The sequence below is a fragment of the Hippoglossus stenolepis genome, chromosome 18 (assembly GCF_022539355.2).
Source record: "Hippoglossus stenolepis isolate QCI-W04-F060 chromosome 18, HSTE1.2, whole genome shotgun sequence".
Lineage (NCBI taxonomy): Eukaryota > Metazoa > Chordata > Actinopteri > Pleuronectiformes > Pleuronectidae > Hippoglossus > Hippoglossus stenolepis.
The window spans coordinates 6,504,532-6,528,950 of record NC_061500.1 but is presented as its reverse complement, the minus strand read 5'-3'; the positions used below and the strand labels follow the sequence as shown (position 1 = coordinate 6,528,950).

Here is a 24,419-nt window from a genome sequence, read left to right as displayed (position 1 = left end):
TCTAAACATTTTTTAAACTAACTGACAGACGACTGGCATTTCTGAATGCTTGCTTTAAAACTTTTAAACACCAACTTTTCGCACATATTGCTGCTCTGCTTCCTTCCTTCCAGTCATAAAGGTACCTAATGTAAAAATTAAGCGGAGTAGGTTTCGACGAAATCTCATTTTCACCACCATCTGTCTCTTGTCAAAGTCGAACTGGTTTACCCACAATGTGGAGTCGTTTTAGGAGAATACAATTTTGTGGCGTTTACAGTAATTTCACTGGTTTGCTGTATAGAGATTCAGACTAAGTTCAAGTTTATATCTTCTTTTCTTTTTCTCTCTCTGTATTTTCTTTCATCCAGACTGTGACAGTAGATGATGAAGATGATGATAAGCTTCAGGCAGACAAGTTACTCAAGGACTCGATGCTGAATAAAGGTAATTATTATTCTCCCACATTAAATGAGATTGAAAATATGTGTATAGGAGTTAGCATGCACATATTTACTCTAGTGTGTTTGTGTGTGTGTGTCGTATTCTTATGCACAGCTGCCTGTGAGTCTTTTGGTATTTATGCTAGCAATTTCATTTTGCGATATCAGGCTGGAAAAGTCTATGCATGAGATGAAAGCGTCTGCTCACCACAACACTGGAGGGACCAATAAACATGCACATATATGCAAATGAAGGCGTGCATTCACACGGGCTATTTGGAAGCGACAGGTCACGGAGCAGGGCTGGGAAAACTGATAACTAGCTGGAGTATCGCTCAAGTAAACCATATAGCCTTCCGCAATAAGAATCAAGGTCCTATATTAAGGTTATTTCTTTAGAGAACGAGGCGCACGGTTGGCTCTTTCATCTCAATGGTAATGCATGTGATTACAAAAAATAAATCAATGTGACACACCATTGCTGCTTCATATCAGTTTTGTGGTTAGATCTCTGTTTGCCTCTCTGTTAGACTGTTTCTATTTCATTCGGCATCTTGTCCAGCCTGTTAGTTTTCCTGTCTGTGCGTCGGTGTATAACTTACTCTGACATTCTCAGCTCCTTTTTTTTTATTGTTTCTCCTTCCTATTACTCCTTTGTTGTGTTATCTCATTGTCCATCTCTGTCCTCCAGCCCTTCCTTTATTCCTTTACCTGCTCTTTTCTCTGTAGTTCTCATTCATTTTTATTTTACTATAAATTTGTCAATTAAAAGAATACCAGGATTCAGTAGTCTACATGCACATACACTCTTCTGAATCATTTTTGTTCTTTATAAATCATAGTTTTACTCTCTGTCTGTCTAGCCTCCTTTGCCCCCATCTGTTTCGCCATCAAGGCGAAGGAAAATGATTTGCTGCCGCTGGAGAAGAACAGAGTTCGACTGGACGACGACTCGGACGACGACAAGGTCAGGTTCAGATTTGTCTGTTCAATGCACGTGCAGTAGAGCTAGGGGTAATTTGCGGTGGGTATGAAACCTGATCCTCGATGCGTGTGGGCGGCTGTGGATCAGGACATTGAAGGAGTCGTCCACTAACCAGAAGGTCGTGGTTTGATCCTCAAGTCCACATGCAGAAGTGTCCTTGGACCAGACACTAGACAATAGTGCTTTCACTGTGTGAATAATGTCTGATGGAAAAGCATTGCATAAAGGAGCGCAGTATAGAAGTGTATCAATGGGGTTTGCATCCTATAAGTGATTAAGACTAGAAAAGTGCTGTATACTGTCCATTTACCATTTTTGAAAATATATCTTGGCACATTTTGAGGTTAACAATTTTCATACACATTTGATTGAAGTTGCTGGATGATGCGGGACTGGAGGCCATAATAGGTGGAGCGGAGATGACCGTCAAGGAGCCTCCTCCAATCAGTGCATCAGAGGAGAAGAAACCCCCGCTCAGTTTGGAAGAGTTGGAAGCAAAACAAGGTAACAAGTTCAGAAACATTAACTCCAGTTTTGACGGAGCCTTTTTCTGTCCCTCTGTCCGAGGGGGGGGTTGGAAAACTGGAGGAAAAACAAAAGAGGAGGAGAGGAGATGAATAAATCCACTGAGTCTGAATTATGCATTTCTTTTCACCAGGCTTCCCCGCGGTAAGATACATGCAGTGTAGTACAGTAAACTACCGTCATATATCTCTCCAAAGACCTAATGGAGATGTATTCTCTCCTTAGTTGTCTCTCTCTCTTTTGTTCAGCCGTTGATAAAGAATACTGCATGCTGGGTCAATTCAGTGTGTGCTAAAGTAATTCATGTCAAAAACAATATGCTGCAATAGGTTTATTTACTACTTGTACTATACTTGTATGGATTACGAAAGCTCCTGCAAAAGAGGTGGAAAAATGATATTTTAAGTTTTCATACATTCTTATTTCATTGACAATCAATTTGAAAATCAATAACCATTTTTATTGGTAACTGGAAGCTACTATACTTAAATATTATTTATTGCATCTTGTTAGACTTTCATCCCCTCCAAAATATGCTGCTGCTCACCTTTTAGATTTAAAAAGCTGGACAGAGTCATCATCCTCTGTTTTTAAATACCATTTAAAAACTAAGTGGTTTGCTTTTCCATATTAGCAATCATTATGTGGGATGAGTGTAAGCAATTTTGCTTTATACAACTAAAATGATCTTTAACCTTAGAGTAGCTGTCTGGCAGGATGGTGAATTCAATTTACTGAATTTCCATGAAACCATTTAGGTCTTTGACTGTTTTGGAAGAAACACAAGAACCATTTTTATGCCATAAAATCTCATTTTCAGATGTCTGATATTTTTTATAGCAATTAATAAAAAAAAATTTTGTGCTTTGGATTTGCAAGGGGAACATATCCAAGGTACAAAATCCTGCCAGAGCTTTTGCTACTAAATGTCCTTCTCTCGTCTTATGCTTGAGATAATTCCTACCATTACGTACCAGACTGTACTCTGATGGAATAGAATGAGGTTGCTTGTCAGACACATGATTGAGGTACCAGTCCGTCAGTCAATTGTTCACACAAAACCCCTAAAGACACTGCAGGCTTTTTGGACACTGATTTTAGGATTTTATAAGGTCTGGAAGGACGGAACAAAGGTGTTTTATTCTCCCTTATCGACCGCTCTAAAATAGATCCTGAAAGGAAGGACAGACAGACGGATGGTCAAAGACGAATATGCTACTTTACAGCAACAAGGGATCTGACAGGTCCTATTTAGGTTCAGTGGACCCGTGTTCGAGTATAATGGTGTCTCACTGACCTGAAAGATGGCCCAAGAAAGAGGCTGGAGAAGCCCAATAAATAGCTGACCGATGTGCTGTGTGGTAAAGTGGTTGTCAGTCAGCAGGCCAAACTTGATCAGATAGCAGGAGAATCAGTGGCAGACTGCAGAACACTAATCTCTACTGATGGGCTGGAAAACTGCGGCACACGCTAAATACGGCTCCCAGTGATAAGTACATGAATAGTTTAGGCTGCAAACATTTCCTAGTGGCTGTGCATGTTGAATAGAAGTGATACAAGACTTTGGTTTTATGCCTCTACGTCAACGAAGACCAGGGGCCAGAGGCATTATGTGTTTGTTGTCCCTCCATCCGTCGGTTTCATTTTTATGAACACGATACCTTGAGGGGGTTTCTTCATATTTGGTTCAAACGTTCAGTTTAATTCAGGGATGATCAGAGTCGATTTTTGTGGTCAAAGGTCATGTTCGCTGTGACCCTGTGAACGCAATATCCCAGAAACACCTGCAGGGTATTCTTTCAAATTTGGTACAAACGTTCCCTTGGACTCAAATATGACCTGATTAGACCTTGGTGGTTAAAGGTCAAGGTCAACGTGATTCATGAATGCGTCATCTTAAGAACGCGGACAGGGCGGTAATTTTACTTTCAATAAATGTGGAGATGATGTTAAATACACTATATTTAACACCTAAAGCGTATTAAATTCATTGAAGGGAATACTAAAACTTTAATATTTTTGTGTTTGCTGTATAAGTCCATATATTAGGCTGCAACTAATAATTATTTTCTTTATCTCTGTTACTTTTCCACAGCGGCTTAATCGTTAAAGTCTTAAGCTGTTACCATGCAAAAAAATATACTAAAGGACAAAATCAGCCAATTCTCACATATGAGAAGAAATAGGAACCTTTCAGCTCTTTTCAAATCGAATGTAAATGTATATACATTAAATTGCTTCCTGTATAAACCCACTGGACAAAAAAGTACATCAGGATTTTGCTGCATGATGAGTTACGCCAAATGAGCCTGTGTATACAGTAGTGTGACTCAGACTGGCCAGGACTGTGTATTGTGTCACTGTCTAGGGTGCAGAGGGATTCTGCTCCACTTGACTGTTGTTCACTCTACACTCAAATATGATTTGCTCTGGCATCCAGCCTATTTTTAACCCTGACGAGATAAGAGTAGCCCCAGCGGTTGTGTAACTTAAAACAACTTGTTTTCCACGAGCACTTGCTTTGTACGTCACTGTCCTGTCTCCTCTGTCCCTCTCGTCCTCTTGTTCTCTGCGCCCCATTTTGTTCCTGTGCTCCCCTAACCTCTCTACCCCCCCACCCCCCCACCCATCCCCGTCGCTTCATATCCTTTTCTCATCTCTCAGAAAAACTGTGCATATTTTCCACCCCCATTGTCACGAAGATGTCTGTCTCCTCTTCTCTACCCAGGTTTCCTCCTACTTTGCTTTGTCTGTATTCCATGAAATTATGTATCACCAGAGACTGCAAGCCTCATCATTTAGCGCAGGAACTCGACAGCGGGGAAACTCCAGAAAATGCCAGTCATTACCTTATTTAGATGTGATGGATCAAGTGCAAATTACTCTTATTATCATGTTCTTCTTGTCTTTCTCTTTTTGTCCTGTTTGTCTCAATTATATTTTTTCCCCCCACATTCAATTTTCTGTCTTTGAGCCTCCGTCTCCTTAAACTCTCTTTCTGTGCTTTCTTTTAAAAAGCAGAACGCAACTTCTCTTTCCCTCGTCGTTGTCTTTCTTTTCAATCATGTTTTCCTCCTTGATAACCATTTAGAAGAAGTAAAGTATATCTAGCTGCAGCAAAAGCTAAAAAAAGTGCCATTACCATTTTTTTTTTCATCTTCATCCAACCATCGCTCTCCTGCTTTTTACACTCATCTTTTTCTTTTTTTTTTGTCCTTAGCCAAGCAGAAACTGGAGGATCGTCTAGCAGCTGCAGCCAGAGAGAAGCTGGCCCAGGCGTCTAAGGAGTCCAAAGAGAAACAGCTACAGGCGGAGAGGAAGAGGAAGGCAGCGCTCTTCCTACAGACCCTCCGCGGCCCCTATTCTGGAGAGCCCGAGGCCAAGAGAGCCGAGCTCGACTCATCAACACAGCTTGAGGTAGGTTACTGCTGGGTCGGTGTTTGTAATTGTTGTATCTAAAATATTGACTTAACACTGTAAGTATTTCCATTTGTACTAGTAAAGAGTTCAAGTTGTAGTGAATGTGCTCTTGAGTATGAGACAATACAGTCAAGGATCTCCAGCATCACAAATCTCTTGTGTTTGCATTTATTAAACCAATGGCTTATTTCTTAGTTTGTTACTTCTGAGCTACTGTAGAAATGTGGTGGTACAACATGGCGGGCTCCATTGAAGAGGACCCACTCCTTATGTAGACGTGAAGGGTTTAATCTAAAGTAACGAAAACACTGCAATTCTCAGTTTCAGAGGATTTTACTTATACGTACACAACATAACTGAGTATTTTATTCAGTTTCTGCAATAAGATTCCTCTAAATTTGACCCACTGGATAGACCTGGATAGACATGTCCACACTCAGGCCTGAGGTCAGTGGCACATTGTTGGGGGGGGGCCGTGGCTCAGGAGGTGGAGCGGGGCATCCACTAATCAGAAGGCCAATGGTCCAATTCCCAACTCAGCGTGTCGGAAGTGTCCTCGGTCAAGACTCTGAACCCCAAACGCCCCTGTGGATGTTTGATGTATGAGTGATAGAAAGCACTGTGTGAATGTGTCTGTGAATGTGAACTGTAATGTAAAGTGCTGTGAGTGGTAGATAAGACTCCAAAAGCAAGATAAAGATACGGTCTATTTACCATTTAACATTTTTTGTTGGCCCTGGATTCTGTTTTTGTCCTCTTAGTTTTTTCACGAGGCTCAATAAGAGAAAAATCTAATTTTCTACAGTTGGTTCAGTATCTCTTCACTGAAACGGCCTCGACTCATATGTCTGAGTAGGATTTTAACGTGCTGACGCCAGATGTCATTCTATGTTTTCCAATCCTGTGATGGTTTTTATTGGCTCTGCACGACACTGTGTGAATCCTGGTAAACACTGTACATCCATCCGGTAAAGCACGTCACATATTTTTATTGAGCTGTTACTGCCGAGCTGAGTCTGTGCTTATCTCAGTGGAAAGGTCAGTTCTGACTGCTTTTCATTTACAGGCAGCTTTACTCCCGTGGTATGACAGCGATGCCAGTTAGTCATTAGAGGGCAGATTGTTATGATGAGGAAATTGATCGCTCTTTAGCTGCTGGCTGTGATTATTAAACGCTGCATCTTTTCCTTGACCCGTAGTGTTGTAAACAAGAGAGTCTGACCCTGAGATGGAGTTCTGACTCGTGCTGAATATTTAAAAAGCTAATTTCGATGTTGGTATAATTTTTCTTTTTCCCATAGTGCAATTTTTATTATTTCATATAAAGTCTGTCCATGCACATGCTTGCACGTTACGAGTTTTCTTAACATCAAGCTGTAAAGAAAACTCAAAAACCTGTTTTGAAAAATGAATCTGTCTGAGCTATTCTATTCATCGACTTCACATACATGTACACAAACTGGCACCAGGGACAGAAACTCGTTGTTTTCACTATGGAACATTTTAATATGATTCTAAATTGTTTATTGCATTTAATTATAATAAAACAATGCCGTGCACCAAGACCACTTCGGCAAATATTATTATTCTGTAAAATGCCCAGAGCGCACACCGAGGAGATGGAAAACTAACCACCATGTCACCCACTTATTCACCAGCTCCTCTGTTCTCTGTTTCGGTCTTTGAGATAATTCAGGGTGTCACCATCTTAAAATTTATAATGCATAATGCCAAACTGCCATAATGCAAATTTTAAAAGCCTTTGTCCGTCATATTAAACATAATCAGGATTGGTAACAATACTTTATAGTGCAAATAGGCCTCGGTGATGGTCATTTGATGTGTAGATTGCCTATAAATTTGATGGATGTTGATTGTCATCTCCTCATGTGAGCCTGACGGATGCTTGGTGAACTGGCTTGTTGCCTGTTAGGCCAGGTGGCACTGGGCCCGCTCCCTTCACTGTTGCACCAGTTGTGTCACTCTTTCCCAGATGTTCGGTGACTTCTGTGGTGGCTGTGACGGAACTACCAACATTCAGATCATTGGTCTACTGATGAATATACGGGTGCTGTGGTTAAACGTATTTCAAGTTGACATTGTGAATCTGATTGGTGTTCAGTAAGTCTTTCAGGGGGAAAATTAGTTAGTTAGAAATGTATTTATAAACAGACGTATCTCTTTTGGTAGGTAAATGTAGCATAAACGAGCCAGAATCTTGCATATGACTATTAGATTTCGGTTTTTGAGTTTTACTTAAAAAGTTTCCAGAGGTGAGGTTAAGATGAGGGGAGCTCAGTGGGGAAAATGGCTGTTTTTAATTTGTTTTATTCCTTGATTGTAGGAATAGCAAGGTAATGAGCATTCTACTATCAGACAGCATGAAGGGGTTCAGAATCAATGTTGAAGTCAGATAAACACGACCGTGCAAGCCTGCGTAATGATTCATTCATTAGAAGAAACACTTTGAAGAACAGATGTTACCTGGATTTGGAGTGAAGGGAGGTCCGAATCGATTCAAGGTGATTAAAACTTGAAGTTGCAGTGAAAGTTCTGGCAGCAGCACGCTGGAAGTTACTGCCGTATTTTGGAAGGCCAGAAAATTAGTGGTGCAGCTAAAGGGATGTTTGATGAGACGTGTGAATGCTGATGCCAGGTCTTTGTGGGGTTGGCAAAATGAGCTGACTTGGATCTGTTGATGCAAGAGCTCCATATATCCCATACAGCGCATCATGCTGTTTATGCGACAACGACATAGGAGCAAGTGTAACTTTCATTTTTTTTACACCATCATGATATAGTGATGATGCTGCAAGACTTGTGCATTGCAGGGGTTGTAAACTGCTTGCGTTTGCTTCAGATTGTCCATTTGGCCCAATTTTAGGCTTCATCCAAACTACTTCACTTCAGTTTTAAAGTTTACCACTGTCCTAACCTTAACCCTAAATTCACGTCTGCTGTCCACATGATTTAGGTGATTTTTATTGCCTAAAAAGCTGCTGGCTCCATTTTATTTGGTTAACTCCAGGGCTGCTTTAAGTGTGGACAGACAGAAACTGAGACTTTTGGAAACAATAATGCAGGAATCCGCATTTGCTTCCTAATTGGTTCTTATTGTCGTCGGTCCAAGAAAAGAAACCCTTGCTCTTTCTTTTGGTAATCGGTGTTTTTTCGTTTGCAATCTTTTTTGCAACTAAGCAACCTACTGCAAAGCAGATAATCTTCTTCCTGTTGTCACTGTGTATGTATGTGATTGTGTTTGCATGTGTATGTTAGCCATGTATTAGCATGGATGCATCCTTAAATTCCTTTAAAATTCCGACATGGACTTCGCTGGATTTATCTGTTAGAGTGATGATCTTGTGTCAGTCAGACATGGTAACTTCAACATAAATATTTCTCACCTGTTCATTCAGACATGACAGAACAGAGAAGGTGGTAGTGTCACTGCTGAGAAGTGCTGTTAACTGGAAAGTAATGATGTGACGGAGCATGAAAAAACCCCAGCCTCTCGCCTCGTGTCAGCTGGGATTGGTTCCAGCCCCTCGCGACCCTCAAAAGATAAGCGGTATAGATAGATAATGGACGGATGGATGAGCATGAAAGAATGTTCTCAGTTCTTTCACAGGCTGCCATCAATGATGGATTCTAAAAATTATATTGCAGTTGAAGCCATTATTAATGACCAGCTCGCCTATTTCTCAGTGACTTTTCTAATAAATTTACTCATCAGTTTCCTCATTTATTATAGATTTCTGCTGCCTAAACCACTTCATAATATCTGTCATAGACGTAGAATGAAAAGAAGTAAGGACTCATTTATTCCTATTAACTCACATTCTGTAGGCAAAGTTTTTTCCTGATTCGTCTTCCATGGCCTTGGTTTTGGTAGAAAATAAAGTAGAATAGAGGAGTGTGTGAGTAGTTTTACTTTGCTATTGAGAAAAAGTTCCTTATCACTGTAAAATAGCTCATTTGCAGAGACTCATCAGACTGGTTTTATTTCTATGAGCGTAGGAGATGGTCATTAAGTGATGATGATTTATTGCTGTGTTTTACTTAGGCCAAAAATATGTGTTTAGTCTCTATAAATTTAATCAGTTTTAACCTTCTGCCTGAACTCTACATGTTAATCTGAGGAATTCACTTCAGACTTGTAAAAGTGTTATGGAAATGTTACTGTATATAAATATGGACGACGCTTTTCCATTTACTCCCACTACTTGAAAATGAAGCCGAGATATTCCAGATGCAGGTGCTGCAATCGTAAGAATAACAATAATAACCCATTTCATTTATGTGGACATAGGTTAAAAAACAGAGAAAGCAAATGACTAGAAATATATATTATACTTTAAAAGCAGTTCTGTTCAATCATGACATTTCACAATTATTTCATATCATATAAGAAAAAATAATAAATGAACATTCCTGCCATAAAATAACAGATACCCTGTATGTGACATGAACGTTGATTTTTTTCCTTAACATTGAAAGGGGTGGGGTTAATGGCCTATACTGCTGCCAGCCAGCAGGGGGGCTATTATGCTGTCCATCTTAATATACAGTCATTGGGTCCAACCCAGTTTGACGGGTGTTGTGACTTACATAAAAAGTGCATGAGACCAAACTGTAAAATTGAATCACATTCATATAACATCATGTCTGTCCAAAGAGTAGCTCTGGCCCCACCCCCTCAACAATACACAAATGTTTGTATTTTCAGCTTTAAGACTCTTGATGTTTCTGCTTCCTCCCCTCCTCCCCCTCCTCCCCCTCCCCTCTTACCCCGGGAACTTTTTATTGTTACTGTCCAAACTTCCGTATCTCGCCACAGCAGGTGTGTGACGGGGCGCCCATTTTCTTGGCCCGGTGTTGGGATAAGCTTTCCATGTGTCAGTCCTAATTTTAAACCAAACCTTGCTCCCTATCATTTCATTATCTCAGCCTCAGCCCAGACAGCAGATAGGGTGCAAACAGAATGGTGTAATAAATATTCGTCCCTTTCTCTATTTCCCTGCCTGTTTTTAGATACCTGTTGTTTTGTCTTCCGTCGTGAGCATTTCTTTCTCCTTCCTTTCCAGGCTCTGCCTCTTAACCTCTTAACCGCTCACTTGTTAAGCTAGGAGAGTTACATTTTTGATTGAGCTAGACGATGACACACAACCACACGCTCCCTTCATGGCTTCCATGTGCATCACTCATCTCTTTGTCAGACGTGCCATTCATGTCAAATTTGGCTTTTAAATTAGGCCATTAATTATCCGTCTCCCTTACAGCACCATGAATGCCTCCCTATACTTTGTATCATGGGGGGGCCCCAGGAGCGAGCTAAGGCCTAATCCTAGAAGATGACATGTGACCTTGAAAGATTTAGCATCATGTTTAATCTGCTGATGGAGCGGGCCCCATCTTTCCAGTGTGAATCCAGCAGCAGAACAATCTAATACGAGCCGACAGACCCACACTGGGGTAATTAGAGGCACTTTGCCACTGACAGTTGTAACTCAGTGTGTAGCCAGATGGCTGCACTGTGTTGTATAACCCGCACCATCTTTTAATCAGCTGAGTAAGGAAAGAATATGAGTAATAATTTCCCATGAGAGCAAGGGACTTTGACTCTCCCTGAGCCGTCCACTTATGATCCCATCCCTCTTTTAGCACTTTTAATATCGTCTTAAAAAGAAGTTCTCCTGATGTACATTTTTTTCCACCACCTTTACCTCTTTTCTACTCCGTATCGAAAATACATCGTGCACAGATAACTTTTATATTTCGTTCTCTTAAATTATTAATCAAAGTATGGAAATATGTGTGACAATTATTTATATTTGCCGAGGTTTAGGAGTGAATGTGTCACCGGAAATCACATGTCAGTTATTCTTTGAACCATATCAAGGAAATTTTGTGTTATTTAACTTTTTCTACACCAGGTTAGTTGGATTATTCTGTATTATTCTGTAACAAGGGGCCCGGGGGATTTTGCATGAACACATCTCTTTATTCACTCAACCTTGTGCATCACCTGCGTCTCCTTAAGTGGTCAGGCCCCCATATTGATTGTCCACAGATGCACAGAGATAATAAGCATTTGGGAAAGTGTGCAATGTCCCTAATGGCAAAACAGGGCGACACTGACTGTTTAATTCAATCAATGCATTATTTATGTTCTTTTTATCTTTGAACCAATTAAAGCAGAGAAGATCCAGCATCCATATGTGTCTGTAAAAACGATGCCATCACTGATGTTTCTTTGTTGTGTCCTCTTCATTCTCCCATTGTCTCTAGATGCAAGAAGCCCTTTCTGTTCTGTCTGACCTTGCGCTGCCTCATCTTTCCTCCACACCACCTGCGTATCTTCAGGATCAAAAGCCTCCCACGGAGATCCATGGATCCCATCGCAGCAGGGAGGCGCCGACCTCCTCATCCTCCCATAGAGGATCAGACCGAGATAGAGATAGAGATAGAGACAGGGACAGTCACAGAGATAGGGACAGTCACAGAGATAGGGAAAGGGACAGAGAGAGGGAAAGGGATCGGGACAGAGAGCGGGAAAGGGATCGAGATAGGAATAGAGATCGAGACAGGAACAAAGGCAGGGACAAAGAGAAAAAGAAGAAAAAACACAAGCGGAGGTCAAGGTCGAGGTCAAAGAACCGACACGCCCTCCCCACTGCCTACAGGAAAGGCCGCCGGTCCCGGTAAGACATCATGCACACTCCCCTTTCTCACGCATTCACAACTGTCAGTGGAAGAGCTGAGAATCTCTCTCAGGTTTTTGTTTCACATATTTTTGGTCCTACATGACAATACATTCACAATACCATATTTATTTACGTCCATCTCGAAAAAGTTAGGTTGGATATTAATTACATCTGAACTTTTTTTCAGATTTTGTTTAAGAGATGAGGTGCAGCTGCTCAGTTTAGATCTTTACTGGTCTCTGCTGCTGGTCGCTAAAGACACAGCAGGCTGGAGGGAGTACGATGAGGAGGAGGATTACTCCTCTATTGTGTTTATTCATTTATTTCTCCAGAGAAATTTCCTTCTGTTGGAAAGTAAAAGGATGAACTGTAGAGGAGGATCTCAATAAAATGAGGAGGGAAAATAGTTACACAAGTTAATATTCTTTTTGTTTTGCATAAATATTCAGAGAAATAATATCACAATTTTCTCACAATAGTAGTTTGTAAACTAATCATCAATTAATGCAACATGTAAATATAACAGCCAGTGTTGCAAGTAAACCGAACTGAATCAAATTTTCCTCCTAAAGACTCACTCACTTCACATATCCATGGTTGTGCTGAAAGATAAAATTCTGCTTCTTTCTGTATGTGAATCCAAGGCTTTCAATTTCCACAGAAAATAAAAGAAATATTAATGTCCTACTTAAAGAAGCCTGTCTGTGATTGCTGCTGTTAAAGGTTTGAGACGTGTAATGTGACAGGCTGAGAACATGATTATGAATCACCCTCTGTTTGAAATTCCACTTCAGCTGAACATTTAGTGCATAACGCACTTCAATCATAGGGAAAAAAAATATTAATGGAAATAAATGTATCCTTCTGACCTTGCGCTTGTTTCTATTTTTGCTGCTATGCTTTCTTTCTAATGCACAGAAGGAATACACAGCCTAAAGAGGAAGAAAAGAATATATGAGAAAGAACATTTAAAGAAATAATTTAAAAGGGTCGAGAGACAGTTATTAAGCAGGAAGTGCTTTATTTTTGCCATTTACCTGTCAGGTGGAATTGAACAATATCGACCAGACAGCTTTGTTTTGCCTCCACAGCGCTGACTGATTTTCCTTCGCTTGTTTGTCTTTTGCTGGGTTGGTTTCTATAAAATAAATAGAATTTCCTTAGCTAACCCACTTTTTCACGTTTTTTAAATTGCATGCATGCTCTGCACATGAGCCAGTGGGAGAAATTAATTTAGCTGTGCCCTTTCTGGAAGGAAATCTGAGAAGTGCATTAATCTCTTACATAACCATTAATATTTAATACTGTTTTCTTTTCAGGTTCATTTAGAAAAACACTATTTACATATTAAGAGCCTGTGTGATATAGTTATAATACAAAGTAATTCACGGACGTATGGCCTAGTTGCTTAGTACTTGGACTTTCTTATATACTCACTTTTATTTTATACAAACTAAATGTGCTCTTATAACTGCCTTAATGTGAACTGTGCCACATTGAGGTACTTAGACAGTCCAATTGAACTTATTCACACTTTCCTTTAATCCTCATTGGCTCTTTGGTTTCTCTTCCATACCATCTCTGTTCTCTTCTCATTCTCTTTCCATCATCTTCTCTTCTTTTTCATTTCAAATGCATCTTCCGAGGTTTGCCCCCTTGTAATTGAATGGCTTCCCTCCCGTCTCACACCTCCTCTGTCTGTTCTCGTCTGGCCAGGTCCCGTTCACACTCCCCAGGGAGAAAAGAAAAGAAGGGCAGCTCATCAGAGAGGAGACGTGAGGAGAAGGAGCGGGAACGCTATCATCCCAGCAGCAGCAGCTCCGGCGTACCCAGGGGGCATTCGAAATCCAGGTAAAGCTAACAGCAGGTGTCACCAGCCTGTGATCAGAGGGGGAGTCACGGGTCGTCGCCTACAGCACCAAGTGTGTTTTTTCTACACCTGTCAAGGCAAAGAGGGGCTTTGGTATTTGTCACAGTCTTTAATGTTAGATTTTTTCTTTCACTAAACTAGTGGAAAACTGCTGATACTATGTGTATTTGCTTCGGCTTTACAACATATGACAAGATACTTAAACCCAAATGACCTCTGAAGGAAGCTGCGACGGACAGCTTCCACTTGGATGAATTTAAATCCAATCAGAGCTTTGCTGCCTTCAGAACATGTCCCCTTGATACACTGTGTATTGCGTAGTGTCGCTGTCTGAATATGAAATATTTCAACTCCTGCTTACTCCTGTCTCGCTTTTTTTTATCTCTCAGGTCCCCTTCTGAAAAGAAGAAGCGCTTCTTGTCGTCCTCGGGACAGATGCAGGCTTTGGGTTCCTCTCTCTCTCCGTGTTCCTCACCCGGCAGAGTTTTATCCCCATCAGCTAGCCCCGCCTCCAGCCTGACCCACTCCAGGTAACCCCGTTATATATTTTCTGGTGTTTGCCTTTCACATATGAAGTATGTAGAAGGTGATTGTCTGGGTGAGACGTGTCTGTGTAGAGCATGGAGGAGGCAGGATATGACGAATATATTCCACTGCACAAGGCACAGTGTCAAAATCCCCCAAACTCTTGGATCTGGTATTTCCAAGTTGATCTTTTCGAAAACAGAAGCCAGACTGACTCCAATTAATATCCTTTCTTTTACGGTTTGTGAAAAACAAACTTTCGCTCTAAACAAAGAACAATCGCTCTTTGGATTCCTCCACGTTTTCCACTTGCTCATGAAGCTGTATTAGCGATAATTCCAAGCATTTGAAGTGTTTAAGGGGAGGTTTTAGATCAGAAGTGTTAAGACCGGTTTAGAGTGTTTTGGGGGGGGTTTGTGTCTGCTTTTACAAGAGCTGCTTGGTGCTACTACATCAGAGTGTCAGGAAACAAAGCAGCTCTGTCCTGCTCTTTATTGGATTTGGGGAAATTTACACTCCAGTAACCTCAGCCAAACACGTTACCCAAGGTAACATTCACCGAAGACATTAAGCCTTAAAGGAGAACATACTGTTTGAAAATAAGAACAGTATGAACTAAATCTAACCTCATTCAGATCTCAGCCAAGTACAAACAAACCGTCTCAGCCACAGTCCTGTAGCTTGCGATTTAGTATATAGCATCATCTTAAGACCCCTTTAAAAGGTTTCTCCTTTTATAAAATTTAATCCAGCCAGAGAGGCAGTATAATTTTTATCCATTTGTAATGTGTGCCATCAATATAAACTGCCGCATCATCCACAAGATGTGCAGAAAACAACTGTAATTCCATTTTTGTGAATATGAACGTGGGTAAAACAAAGCTTGGGTCCTGTCACCGGCGTCGGAGGAATTCTAAATCCAGTAAGGATGGAAGATACTTATTTTAAAGAGCCAGTGATAGATTGGCCTGGAGCCAACGTCTTTCAGCTTCAAGGTCTTAAAGCACTAAGGCATTCGTAACGACCGACATAATCTCCTCTGATGTCTGGGCGTTGTTGGTTTGCTGTTTCAAATATATCCAAAAAGGAAATAAAGATTAATGCATCAATGTTTGAATGGTGCAGGGCACAATGCAGAGTCACGTGGACACAAAGAATGAAGTCATGGTTTATTCATTCCTCGCCCTCCTCTCCCGTTCGATCCCCTGATAAAACATACATCCATTGTACAAATGGATTCATAAGTAGAGCGGACCATTTGTTACACCAGAACCATTATGAATAAAAAACACAACTTTCCATTTGTATGAATCCACAAAGAAATCACTGTCATGTCGACAAACATGAAGGTGGTTTACTGAAGGAGATGAGCTGTAATTACATTTTTTCGCTTTCTGCTTTTTTTTATAATGTAAAAGCATTTTCTTAGGAAAAGGAACTTTTATTTTCCGTCTGCACCGTCATGTCCAAAGCCATTTACTTTTTTAACTTGTCGATTCTTCCTCCCTCATTATCGTGAGTCTCAGAAGGTAAAAGCTGAACTTGCAGTCAAAGTAAAACTGAATAGATTTCGGTGGTCAGAGTTCAAGGTCACTGACTTCACGTCTGTCCCATTATTTCCCACATGCCAATTTGCCGTTCTTCTTATTCCTCTGAGAGTCTGGAGGCAATCCCAGCTGACACTGGGCGAGAGGCCGGTGCAACCCGAGCAGATGTCACAGGTGCTGACACATAAAGACAAACAACCGTTCGCACTCACATTCACAGCTACAAGCAATTTAGAGCCACCAGGTAAAATCACCACCTCTTGTAAGTGCATGTCTTTGAGAAGCCCAGAGGAAACCGACACAGTCACGTTAAGAACATGCAAATCCCACACGGAGCAGTGCTCATGACTGCAGGGACACCCGGAGCAGATTTCATCGTCCACTGGGACTCGAGGGTTTTGTGGTCAAAGGTCACTGTGACTCTGCAAAACACATTTTTGGCCTTAGTTCAGTAATATATACACGAGCTACACATTTCACACAATTGTCTAATAGGATAAAAATCATGAGGTGATGACGTTTAATATCCAAAAGGTCAAAGGCCAACTTCATGGTCATTACTCATCGCCATGACTCAGGAGCATTAGGGGAGATTGTGACTTTACATCCTGAAACTTGACGTTTGCCGTCTGCATACAACAGCAATCCGATAATTCCAGTGGGGTTCTTTTGCTTTTCTGTTACTTGTATGTATTGAATTATCTTTTCCCTCAGGTGCCAGATAAGCGGAACCATTCCTGGAGATTTATTTTTGTGCGTTTACTGTGTTAACACAAGTTCTGCATCACCTGCGTAGGCGGCGCAAAAATAAACTGTGTGAATGGATGTGAGCTGGTTTGTGGCAGTTTCAGGTTTTGCTGTTGACTTTCTGCAAAGAATGGAGCCACAGGAGCATAATATAATAATCCCATATTTTATTTTTACACAAAATTGACTGACGGAGACGCACAAAGATATTTTCCTGTGTAGGAGTGATGCCTGAAAACTCTGCAGCATCCGCAGCTGCCTGTTCTGCAGTTTCCTTTCACCTGTTGTGTTCAATCAACTTGATGCACACGCGTTTGTCTATTTTAAAGGTCCTTTTGATAAATAATGAAATGTTAGATGCTGGTGAGATTAAAAGCTTTAGACAGAATCATGAAGTTGAATTTGAGGCCAGCAATTTTGGCACTTTCCGCAGTTTGTCTACATGATTACACGCTCGGCTGCGTCTGACAGTGTTGACGTGATAGTTGGGGGTTTTCGTTTGTATATTTTGAGTTTTCACGGGTCCGGTTTCTCTCTTACCTCTCGCTCCTTTCTCTCTTCCCTCCTCCGCTCCCCATGCCTGTCCAGCTTTGAACTTTTCAGAAGACATCATGAATACTGTATGTCCTCTTCTGTTTTCATGATTGGCTTTCTGCCTCCTCTCCCTTTTTCTTTTTGTCTCCTCCTCACAGGGATGGTTCTCAGGAGAAAGACAAGACGGTGTCCTCATCCATAGTATCCTCTGTTCAGTCCAAAATAACTCAGGTACTTTCTTTTCTCTTTTTATCCCAGATGCGTCTGCTGTCAAATTTAACAGCCGAGCCAGTAAAAGCAAAGAGTGGTGTTCCGTTTCCAGCATGCAAATGGGAAGGACACACAAAAAATATCTGTTTAAATACCTGTTTAAAGTAGCATTTAATACATTTTTATCCAATCAAGAAATTCTTCATCATGCCATATAGATTTGTATAATACACTCAGACCTTATAGTTTCTTAGAACCATCTGCCATATCTTCAGATCTCCAACTTTACAATAAAAAAATTACAGTCGCATGTGTTTCTTCAACATCTCGTTCCAAAACCGTGAGCATCACTGTACAGCAGCAACCGGCTCCGTTTCTTTTTGCTTTCGGAGCCCGTCCACGGGGATTTGCTCCCGTTCAGCCACGAGAGCGTGAGCGAGGTCGGCTGCTGATGAAGGTGGGCGATGAGGTCTCGCTCACAGTCGGTGTTCCCGAAATTAAATCTAAAGGTGTTCAAGGGGGTTGAGGCCATGTTGAAACAGGAAAGGGCCCTTCACTAACTGTTGCCATAAAGTTGGAAGGACACTTAAGCTGAAAAGTGTTTTCACGCCTATAGTTTGTTTGATGAGTTTGTAAACAGGTTTTTATTTGGTTTCGCTTTGTTTTCACACAGAAACAAAAATACTGCAAACACTGCAAACCCCATGAGAACGTCTACTCTTCTTATTGTTCGTGTGTGTGTGGGCAGGAGCAAGAAATTAATTAAGGAAGAAGGTTCTGTGTTCTGGACGTGTGAGAGAAACGTTGCATCAAGATTTAAAGAAATGGAACAATGGAGTGTTTATTCGCTCATAACCGTGGTTGTTATCTGGGCAACATCCAAGGGTCTGGGTTGAGGGGGATTGTACCTGATTTAACAAGACTAGAAACTAGAAATTATTCCAGTATCTGAATGTTTAAGCTTTACGAATTCCTTTAAAAAGGTTATTCCAGTATTTCTAACCTGGTGTAGTGTTGCTTGAATCTCAGCAAAGACCCAGAATAACAATTTGAGCCTTTCTTGGTGGAAAAAATCTCTTTAAGTAAACACAGTAAACGCAGTTGCCCCTTAAGATTACATTGAAGCCACAGCTGCTGTGTCGCAGCTGGTGGAGACGATCCATTGAGCCGATTCCAGTTTTTGTAATTACTTTACTCAGCCACATTCACAAACATGGGGCCCAGGTTGAGAAACACGAAATATAAAATAAAAATATTCCCCTTTAATAGAAACTAAGATATCAGACCCAAACGTTGAGAAACCGCTCCAGACCAAAAGTACACAAGCATTCAAGCCTGTCCACATACTTTTGGCCTTTATAGTGTATTGTAATGTAATGACTGGTTTGTACGAATGTGACAGTTTAAATGAAGCTAAGTGCTATGTTGAAGACCGTGTTCCCCATTTGGCTCACAATGGCTGGAATAATGTGTCTGAATAAATGTTACACACTCATTAGTCTCACTGTAACCTCGCACACACCTCACCAATGAAGTCTGACCCGCGGTGCACGTTCTCCCCGGTTACATCCGCGATGTCCAATTCATCACTGCTTTCACAAATGCGCCACAATCACATGCATGCGCACGCACACGCTCTGTGAGGAGAAGCTGCAGAGCGACTAGAAAAAGCTAAAACACCGAATGGATTTAAGGGAGAGAGAGAAAACACTGGATCATTAGAGTCTTAACAACTGCTTGTCTTTATTTTTCTTTGTTGGTGTTTGTGTCACTAAAAGATGTCAATACTAATCTGAGCTGCAAGTCAATGCTCCAGCAGATAACAATCACAAACTCTTTTTTTTAAAATGTATTTTAAACTGCTGTGGAAACACGGAGAAAACATTCCGCTTAATTTTCAAAATCAATTACCTTGATTTTTTTAACGCCTTTAATCAGTTGGAAGTAGAAAGGCATTTCCCGCAGCCGTCTCGACTTTACATTTTCCATTAGTGTATTTGATCAATTATTCCGAAATATCTGAGCTCTTCATTTCCACCATCATGGCATCGCGTGGAGTGATGCAATATTTTTTAGCTGCTATCGATTCTCATGCAACCGGTCTGCAACTGCATGCGGGTGTAGAGCCCAATGTGTCGGTGTACACAGCAAATGTGACTTCAGTAATATTCTGCAAGTAAATATTTTATAAACATGTAGCGTAGGAGCATTTAGAAGTACAAAAAAACACCAAGACGCCGAATGTGGAGAGGCTGCAGCGAATCCAAGAAGCTAATGGAGGTCGACAGAGTGTGAATGCAGAGGCAACACGAGCTGAAACACAGGATCTGGATCATAGTTTCTCGTCTGGCCCTTTGTGTGTTTGTTTGTGTGTGTGTTTGTGTGTGTGTGAGAGTGACTGAGTCCCGGTGAGTTTCCCTCCCGACGCTTCTCTCAAACCAAAAACATCTTGATTTCTTTCTCTTTCTCATTATCGCTCACAAACAAACAATCTCAAAGCTCTTCTCTTCTCCCGCCTTCATCCCTACAAACCAACAAAAGCAGCCCCCCCCCCGAAAAACACTGTGTTCGCCCGCCGTCGCAACATTCGCACAGCTTCACAACCACTAACTTCTTAAACCCCATCTGTGATGTTTTACAAACACATCTTGAATAATTCAGCACATCCTCATCTGCCTAATGGTCTCTTCTTTCCTGAGGGTGCTCGGTCGCCATTTGCCTCATCCCGTCTCTTATTTTCCTAATGTTTGTCTTTGTTCCTCTGTTTTCTGTCTCCTCTCCTTCTCCGCAGTGTGTTTGATGTGGTGTGCTCTGTTTGGTGCATACCTAGTGCTCTTTGAGAGGAGCTGTTAGACCTGTAACGGGGCTAGAAAGAGAACATTTGAGGAGAACTTATCCGAAGCGAGAGTGCGATATGTGTGTGAGTTGTAGACGGAGAGAAGGCTCCAGGTGTTGCATAGCTCACTCGGGACATTCCTAACAGTATAGTGAAGTGTAATCCTGTGATGTCGAGTGTGGGGATGTTTGCAACTAGCAGCGAATGTGTGAAATTGCTTCCCCAGTGTGTTCGATGCAGTTTGCTTTCAAACTGGTTAGGAACTCCTGTAATTTTAGCCTGGGATAAGACAATTTAAGTATCAGTAAGAGTTGGAGGAAGTGGGGGTAGAAGCTGCACAAATTACTCATGAGGTTAATTGCATTTCCTTCTCAGGCCATCACTGGTGCCTGGTTCTCCATGATAAGCCCTTCCTTTTTTTTTACTGGATCTAAAGTTTCCTACGTTGCTACACAAGTTTTTAAATTGCATGACTACCAGCGTGTCATCTTCTAAGTGACACCGCTGCTCAATTTGAAAACCCAAAAGCTGCCAGTGAGTAAAGCTGCAGAGAAGACGCAGGTGGACTTCCTGTTGTCACGGGCTTTTCATATCCAGCACTCAGTTTGTTCATGTCTGTGACAGAGTTGGTCATTTCAAATAAGTAGAGCAGCACTCGGTGGAGCGCGTTCCTCCTCCGCTAGGGCCCAGCAGTCCGATTTAAATTTAATCAAACCTGATAGCTAACGCAACAATGCAGATAATGAAATCTTAATCTCCATTGTGGGAGAATGGTACGTTGATGAAAAGACAAACCAAATTAATTCACATTATCTCAGCGAAGCATTGTTGGTGGCTTAAGCTTCGGAGCCTTGTTTTTCACCATATAATGGCTGGAAAACCCTACTCCCCAATGAAACCTTATTTAAATCTGCTGGAGACAGATTTATATTTGGATCGGCACCAAATTGCACAAATGTATAGATGGCAGCCCCGTAAATATGCATGATTCTTCTCTTATCAAGTTCCATGCATTATTTCCTGGGATATCTGTAAATAACGTCCAAAAAAATGCTTTCAATGTTAGAATCGAGTGAAAAACAAATCCTGGATCCATCTCTTCGTCCAAAATGTAATCAGTTCTTTCCTGGCTCATGTGCCCTGCTTCCAAGTTTGGGGTAAAGAGTTTTTGGGGTAATTCTGCTAAGAAACAAACCAATGGAAACCTTGGTGGTGATAATAAGTAAACATTTCAATTACAGGACCTTTAGGAGTGAAATGCACCACATCTGATTTAATTACTCTGTATCTGATTGGTGCAGAGTAAGTAGTTTACTCTTCAAATCTAAACTTTATTTAATGTTTTACAGATGGTTGAATGATATAAAGAATATTTAGTTTTACATCCTTTGTGTTTTTGAACTCTGTAAATGAGCCTCACCCTCTTTCAGATTCATGATGTAACCATCTCTGGCTTCCCTGTGTATGAGACAGCTGTAATGTAACTCTTTCATTTGCCACTTGGCGCTAACAAGAATTCAGCTGTTCTTTGAGCTTCTGTCCACTGAGTTGATGATAATCTGGAGTATTGTTTGTCACAGTGTGTGTGTGTTTTCAGTAATAACAATGGTTTGAGAGGGAAACCGCCTCTGAGTGATTTGATGTGACAGCCCCCTTCCCTCTGTGATTACAGCTGTTAATTTGTCTCATTTGTCAGTGAAGCTCAAGGGTGAATATTTGTCCACGCGTGTTTGAATCACTCTTGGGAGGCAAATTAATTCTTCCCATTCAGCAGTGTAAGCGATCGCCCCCTGGTCAGCAAGAAATCGACATTTGTACCTCCAGAGGGAGGGAGAGGAAAGTGAAAACCTTAATCTGCACTTAATACATTTAAAAACAGCTTTAATTTGAATGACAGAGCACAAACTTACACCAATGTCATGCAATCCTACTCGTTGGTTCTGTTAGTGGAAAGGAAGTGGTCTGAAATATGTCAACTACAAAGGAAACACTGGTGGAACAAATCATTTTAAATGGTCTGAAAATATGCGACAGTCGACTTTTTGCAAATAAAATATCTTCGGTTATAATAAAAGTATCAAGGAAAACACAAATCAATATAATGGGTTATTCCCAGGCCCCATCCCTCCACCAAGTCAGGATGAGATTGGTTTTGTAGAGGGTTGTTTGGAGAGCGCAGACCTCAGCCAAGGCTAATGCTCCATCTCGCCATGTTAGTTTCTTCCAAAAACTTTCAATCTCTTCAGTAGTTTTTGCGTAACTTTGCGAATTTACTAACACAGATTAGATCAGATCCTCCCCGGTTGATGTGAAGCTCCTTCAGGAGTCGACACAACAGCTGAAACAAAGAGCTAGCAGCTGAATAGTGAAGTGCACATTGGGGAGTTGAAGCAGCTTTACCAACAGATCTTTGACACGACAGGGAGTAATTAGACTTAATCATAAGGGACATCTTTATTAATTGCGCAGCAGCAATACACTTGGAATAATAAGAGAGAGTGAACCACATCACTTTCATTTCATTTGTTATTTCAATAAATAACAATAAGATCGAAGGTTTTCCCTCGATAATTTCCACTGGACTTTTTCGTGGCTTGTTGCTTTTTTTGAGAAGAATAAATAGATGATTTTGAGTTGAACCAGGACTCAGAGAACCATCACCAGCTTCTGCAGGATTTAGAGCCAACAACACACGGCCTGATGTAAACACCCCTCAGGGCCTCATCAGGTTGGCAGCCGCTCTCCTTCCCCAGCCGGTGGTGGTGTTTTACCCTCAGGCGCTCGACAACATGCCAGTGTTATCGGTTCTTAACACCCACGTTCCTCACACCCGTGATGCTCCAAACCCAGAGCGCTTATATTCTACTTGAGGTTCATTTAGTGTCACACATTCCTACAACTTGTTTCTCCTCTGTTTTCAGGATCTGATGGCCAAAGTGAGAGCCATGCTGGCCACCTCCAAGACCTTCCAAGCCCCCAACTCCTAAAGAGGACACGGCTTCTAATTCGTCACGGCAACCTCGGCCAATCAGCGAGCGGCGTTCTCCGGCTTCTTGGGAGACTAACGTGATCTGGATCTGTTTCCGCCCGTGTTCCTGGATTCATAATTTAATCTTGATTTGAGCACCGACAGATTCGGGTTTGGCTGTGTCTCATGCGGCGTCGCGCGAGTGCAGCGAAGGAGCTCGTCCAGGTGAAACATCTGGTTCAACAGCTGGGAGATCACGTCGACAGCGCTTTGAGGGGAGGCTTAAATAATACTGATGTTATTTTGCATCCCGTTTGAAGACGCGGTGCCTTCCTCCCACGTGCTGACAGCCATTCTTTGCAGCATTAGCTAAAGCTGCTGGAGGTCTGTACTCTCTCCTTCTATGAAGGGCTGCGTTGTTTTGATCATTTCATTTCCATCCACCCTCATCTGCTATTCTCCGTTGCTGTCTCCCCTCTTATTTTCCTCCCCCAGCTGTCGTCTCTCTCCAGCACCTCACCCGTCTCACTCCGAGAAGCTGTTTTAAATTTTTATTCTGCCCCTCAAACTGTCTAGTACGTGGCCTTCTATTTTTGTTCCCGGTTTGTACTGTAATGAATTTATTGCAGAGCTACTTTCTAATGCGAACGGTAAATAAAGTTTCAAACGTGATTTACCCGTGGCTCCGTCTCCTTGTTTTCTTCTTCACCTTGATGGACTCCTCTGCGTCGTAATGTTCAAATCTCACCCCCACACTCCTTCTCCTCACTGTCCTTCACTGATAAGATAGAAGAAATGATGTTTACTGGCCCCAAACCTTCACCTCCATTGACGGCGCCAAGTTGAGTGTCCCAGCCGATAAACCTGACAAATATAACATTTGATCGCCTGATATCCTGCAGGTGTCCACTGATGCTGCCTGAGCTGGTGCCTGCGACGCTGCACAGTCAAACCGGGGGAACAGAACTTGTCAGTAGATTCCTGCTCGATGACCTCAGGCAGAGAACAAGCTCATAAAAGATTAAATGTTCAGAAAGATAACACTTTTAAAGCCATACAGAGCCTTGAAGGAATCAATAAAGTGCCAAAATCAATTAGAAATAAACAGGCAACCGATGAAAGACAC

The 24,419-nt window shown here is 41.5% G+C and overlaps 1 protein-coding gene across 3 annotated transcripts in view; it reads left to right on the top strand.

Annotated features, from left to right (window-relative positions):
- The window catches only part of LOC118125466 (splicing factor SWAP), a 43,204-nt gene extending 19,229 nt beyond the window's left edge, over positions 1 to 23,975 (top strand). For all 3 annotated transcript variants that reach the window (XM_035184056.2, XM_035184057.2, XM_047344372.1), the window contains 9 exons: positions 351 to 426; positions 1,286 to 1,389; positions 1,782 to 1,911; positions 5,153 to 5,349; positions 11,641 to 12,053; positions 13,773 to 13,907; positions 14,316 to 14,456; positions 17,438 to 17,510; positions 23,247 to 23,975. In XM_035184056.2, the coding sequence (XP_035039947.1) occupies positions 351 to 426; positions 1,286 to 1,389; positions 1,782 to 1,911; positions 5,153 to 5,349; positions 11,641 to 12,053; positions 13,773 to 13,907; positions 14,316 to 14,456; positions 17,438 to 17,510; positions 23,247 to 23,312 (1,335 nt within the window). In that variant the 3' untranslated portion in view covers positions 23,313 to 23,975. The remainder of the gene's footprint in view (positions 1 to 350; positions 427 to 1,285; positions 1,390 to 1,781; positions 1,912 to 5,152; positions 5,350 to 11,640; positions 12,054 to 13,772; positions 13,908 to 14,315; positions 14,457 to 17,437; positions 17,511 to 23,246) is intronic.
- Positions 23,976 to 24,419: the final 444 nt, after the last annotated feature.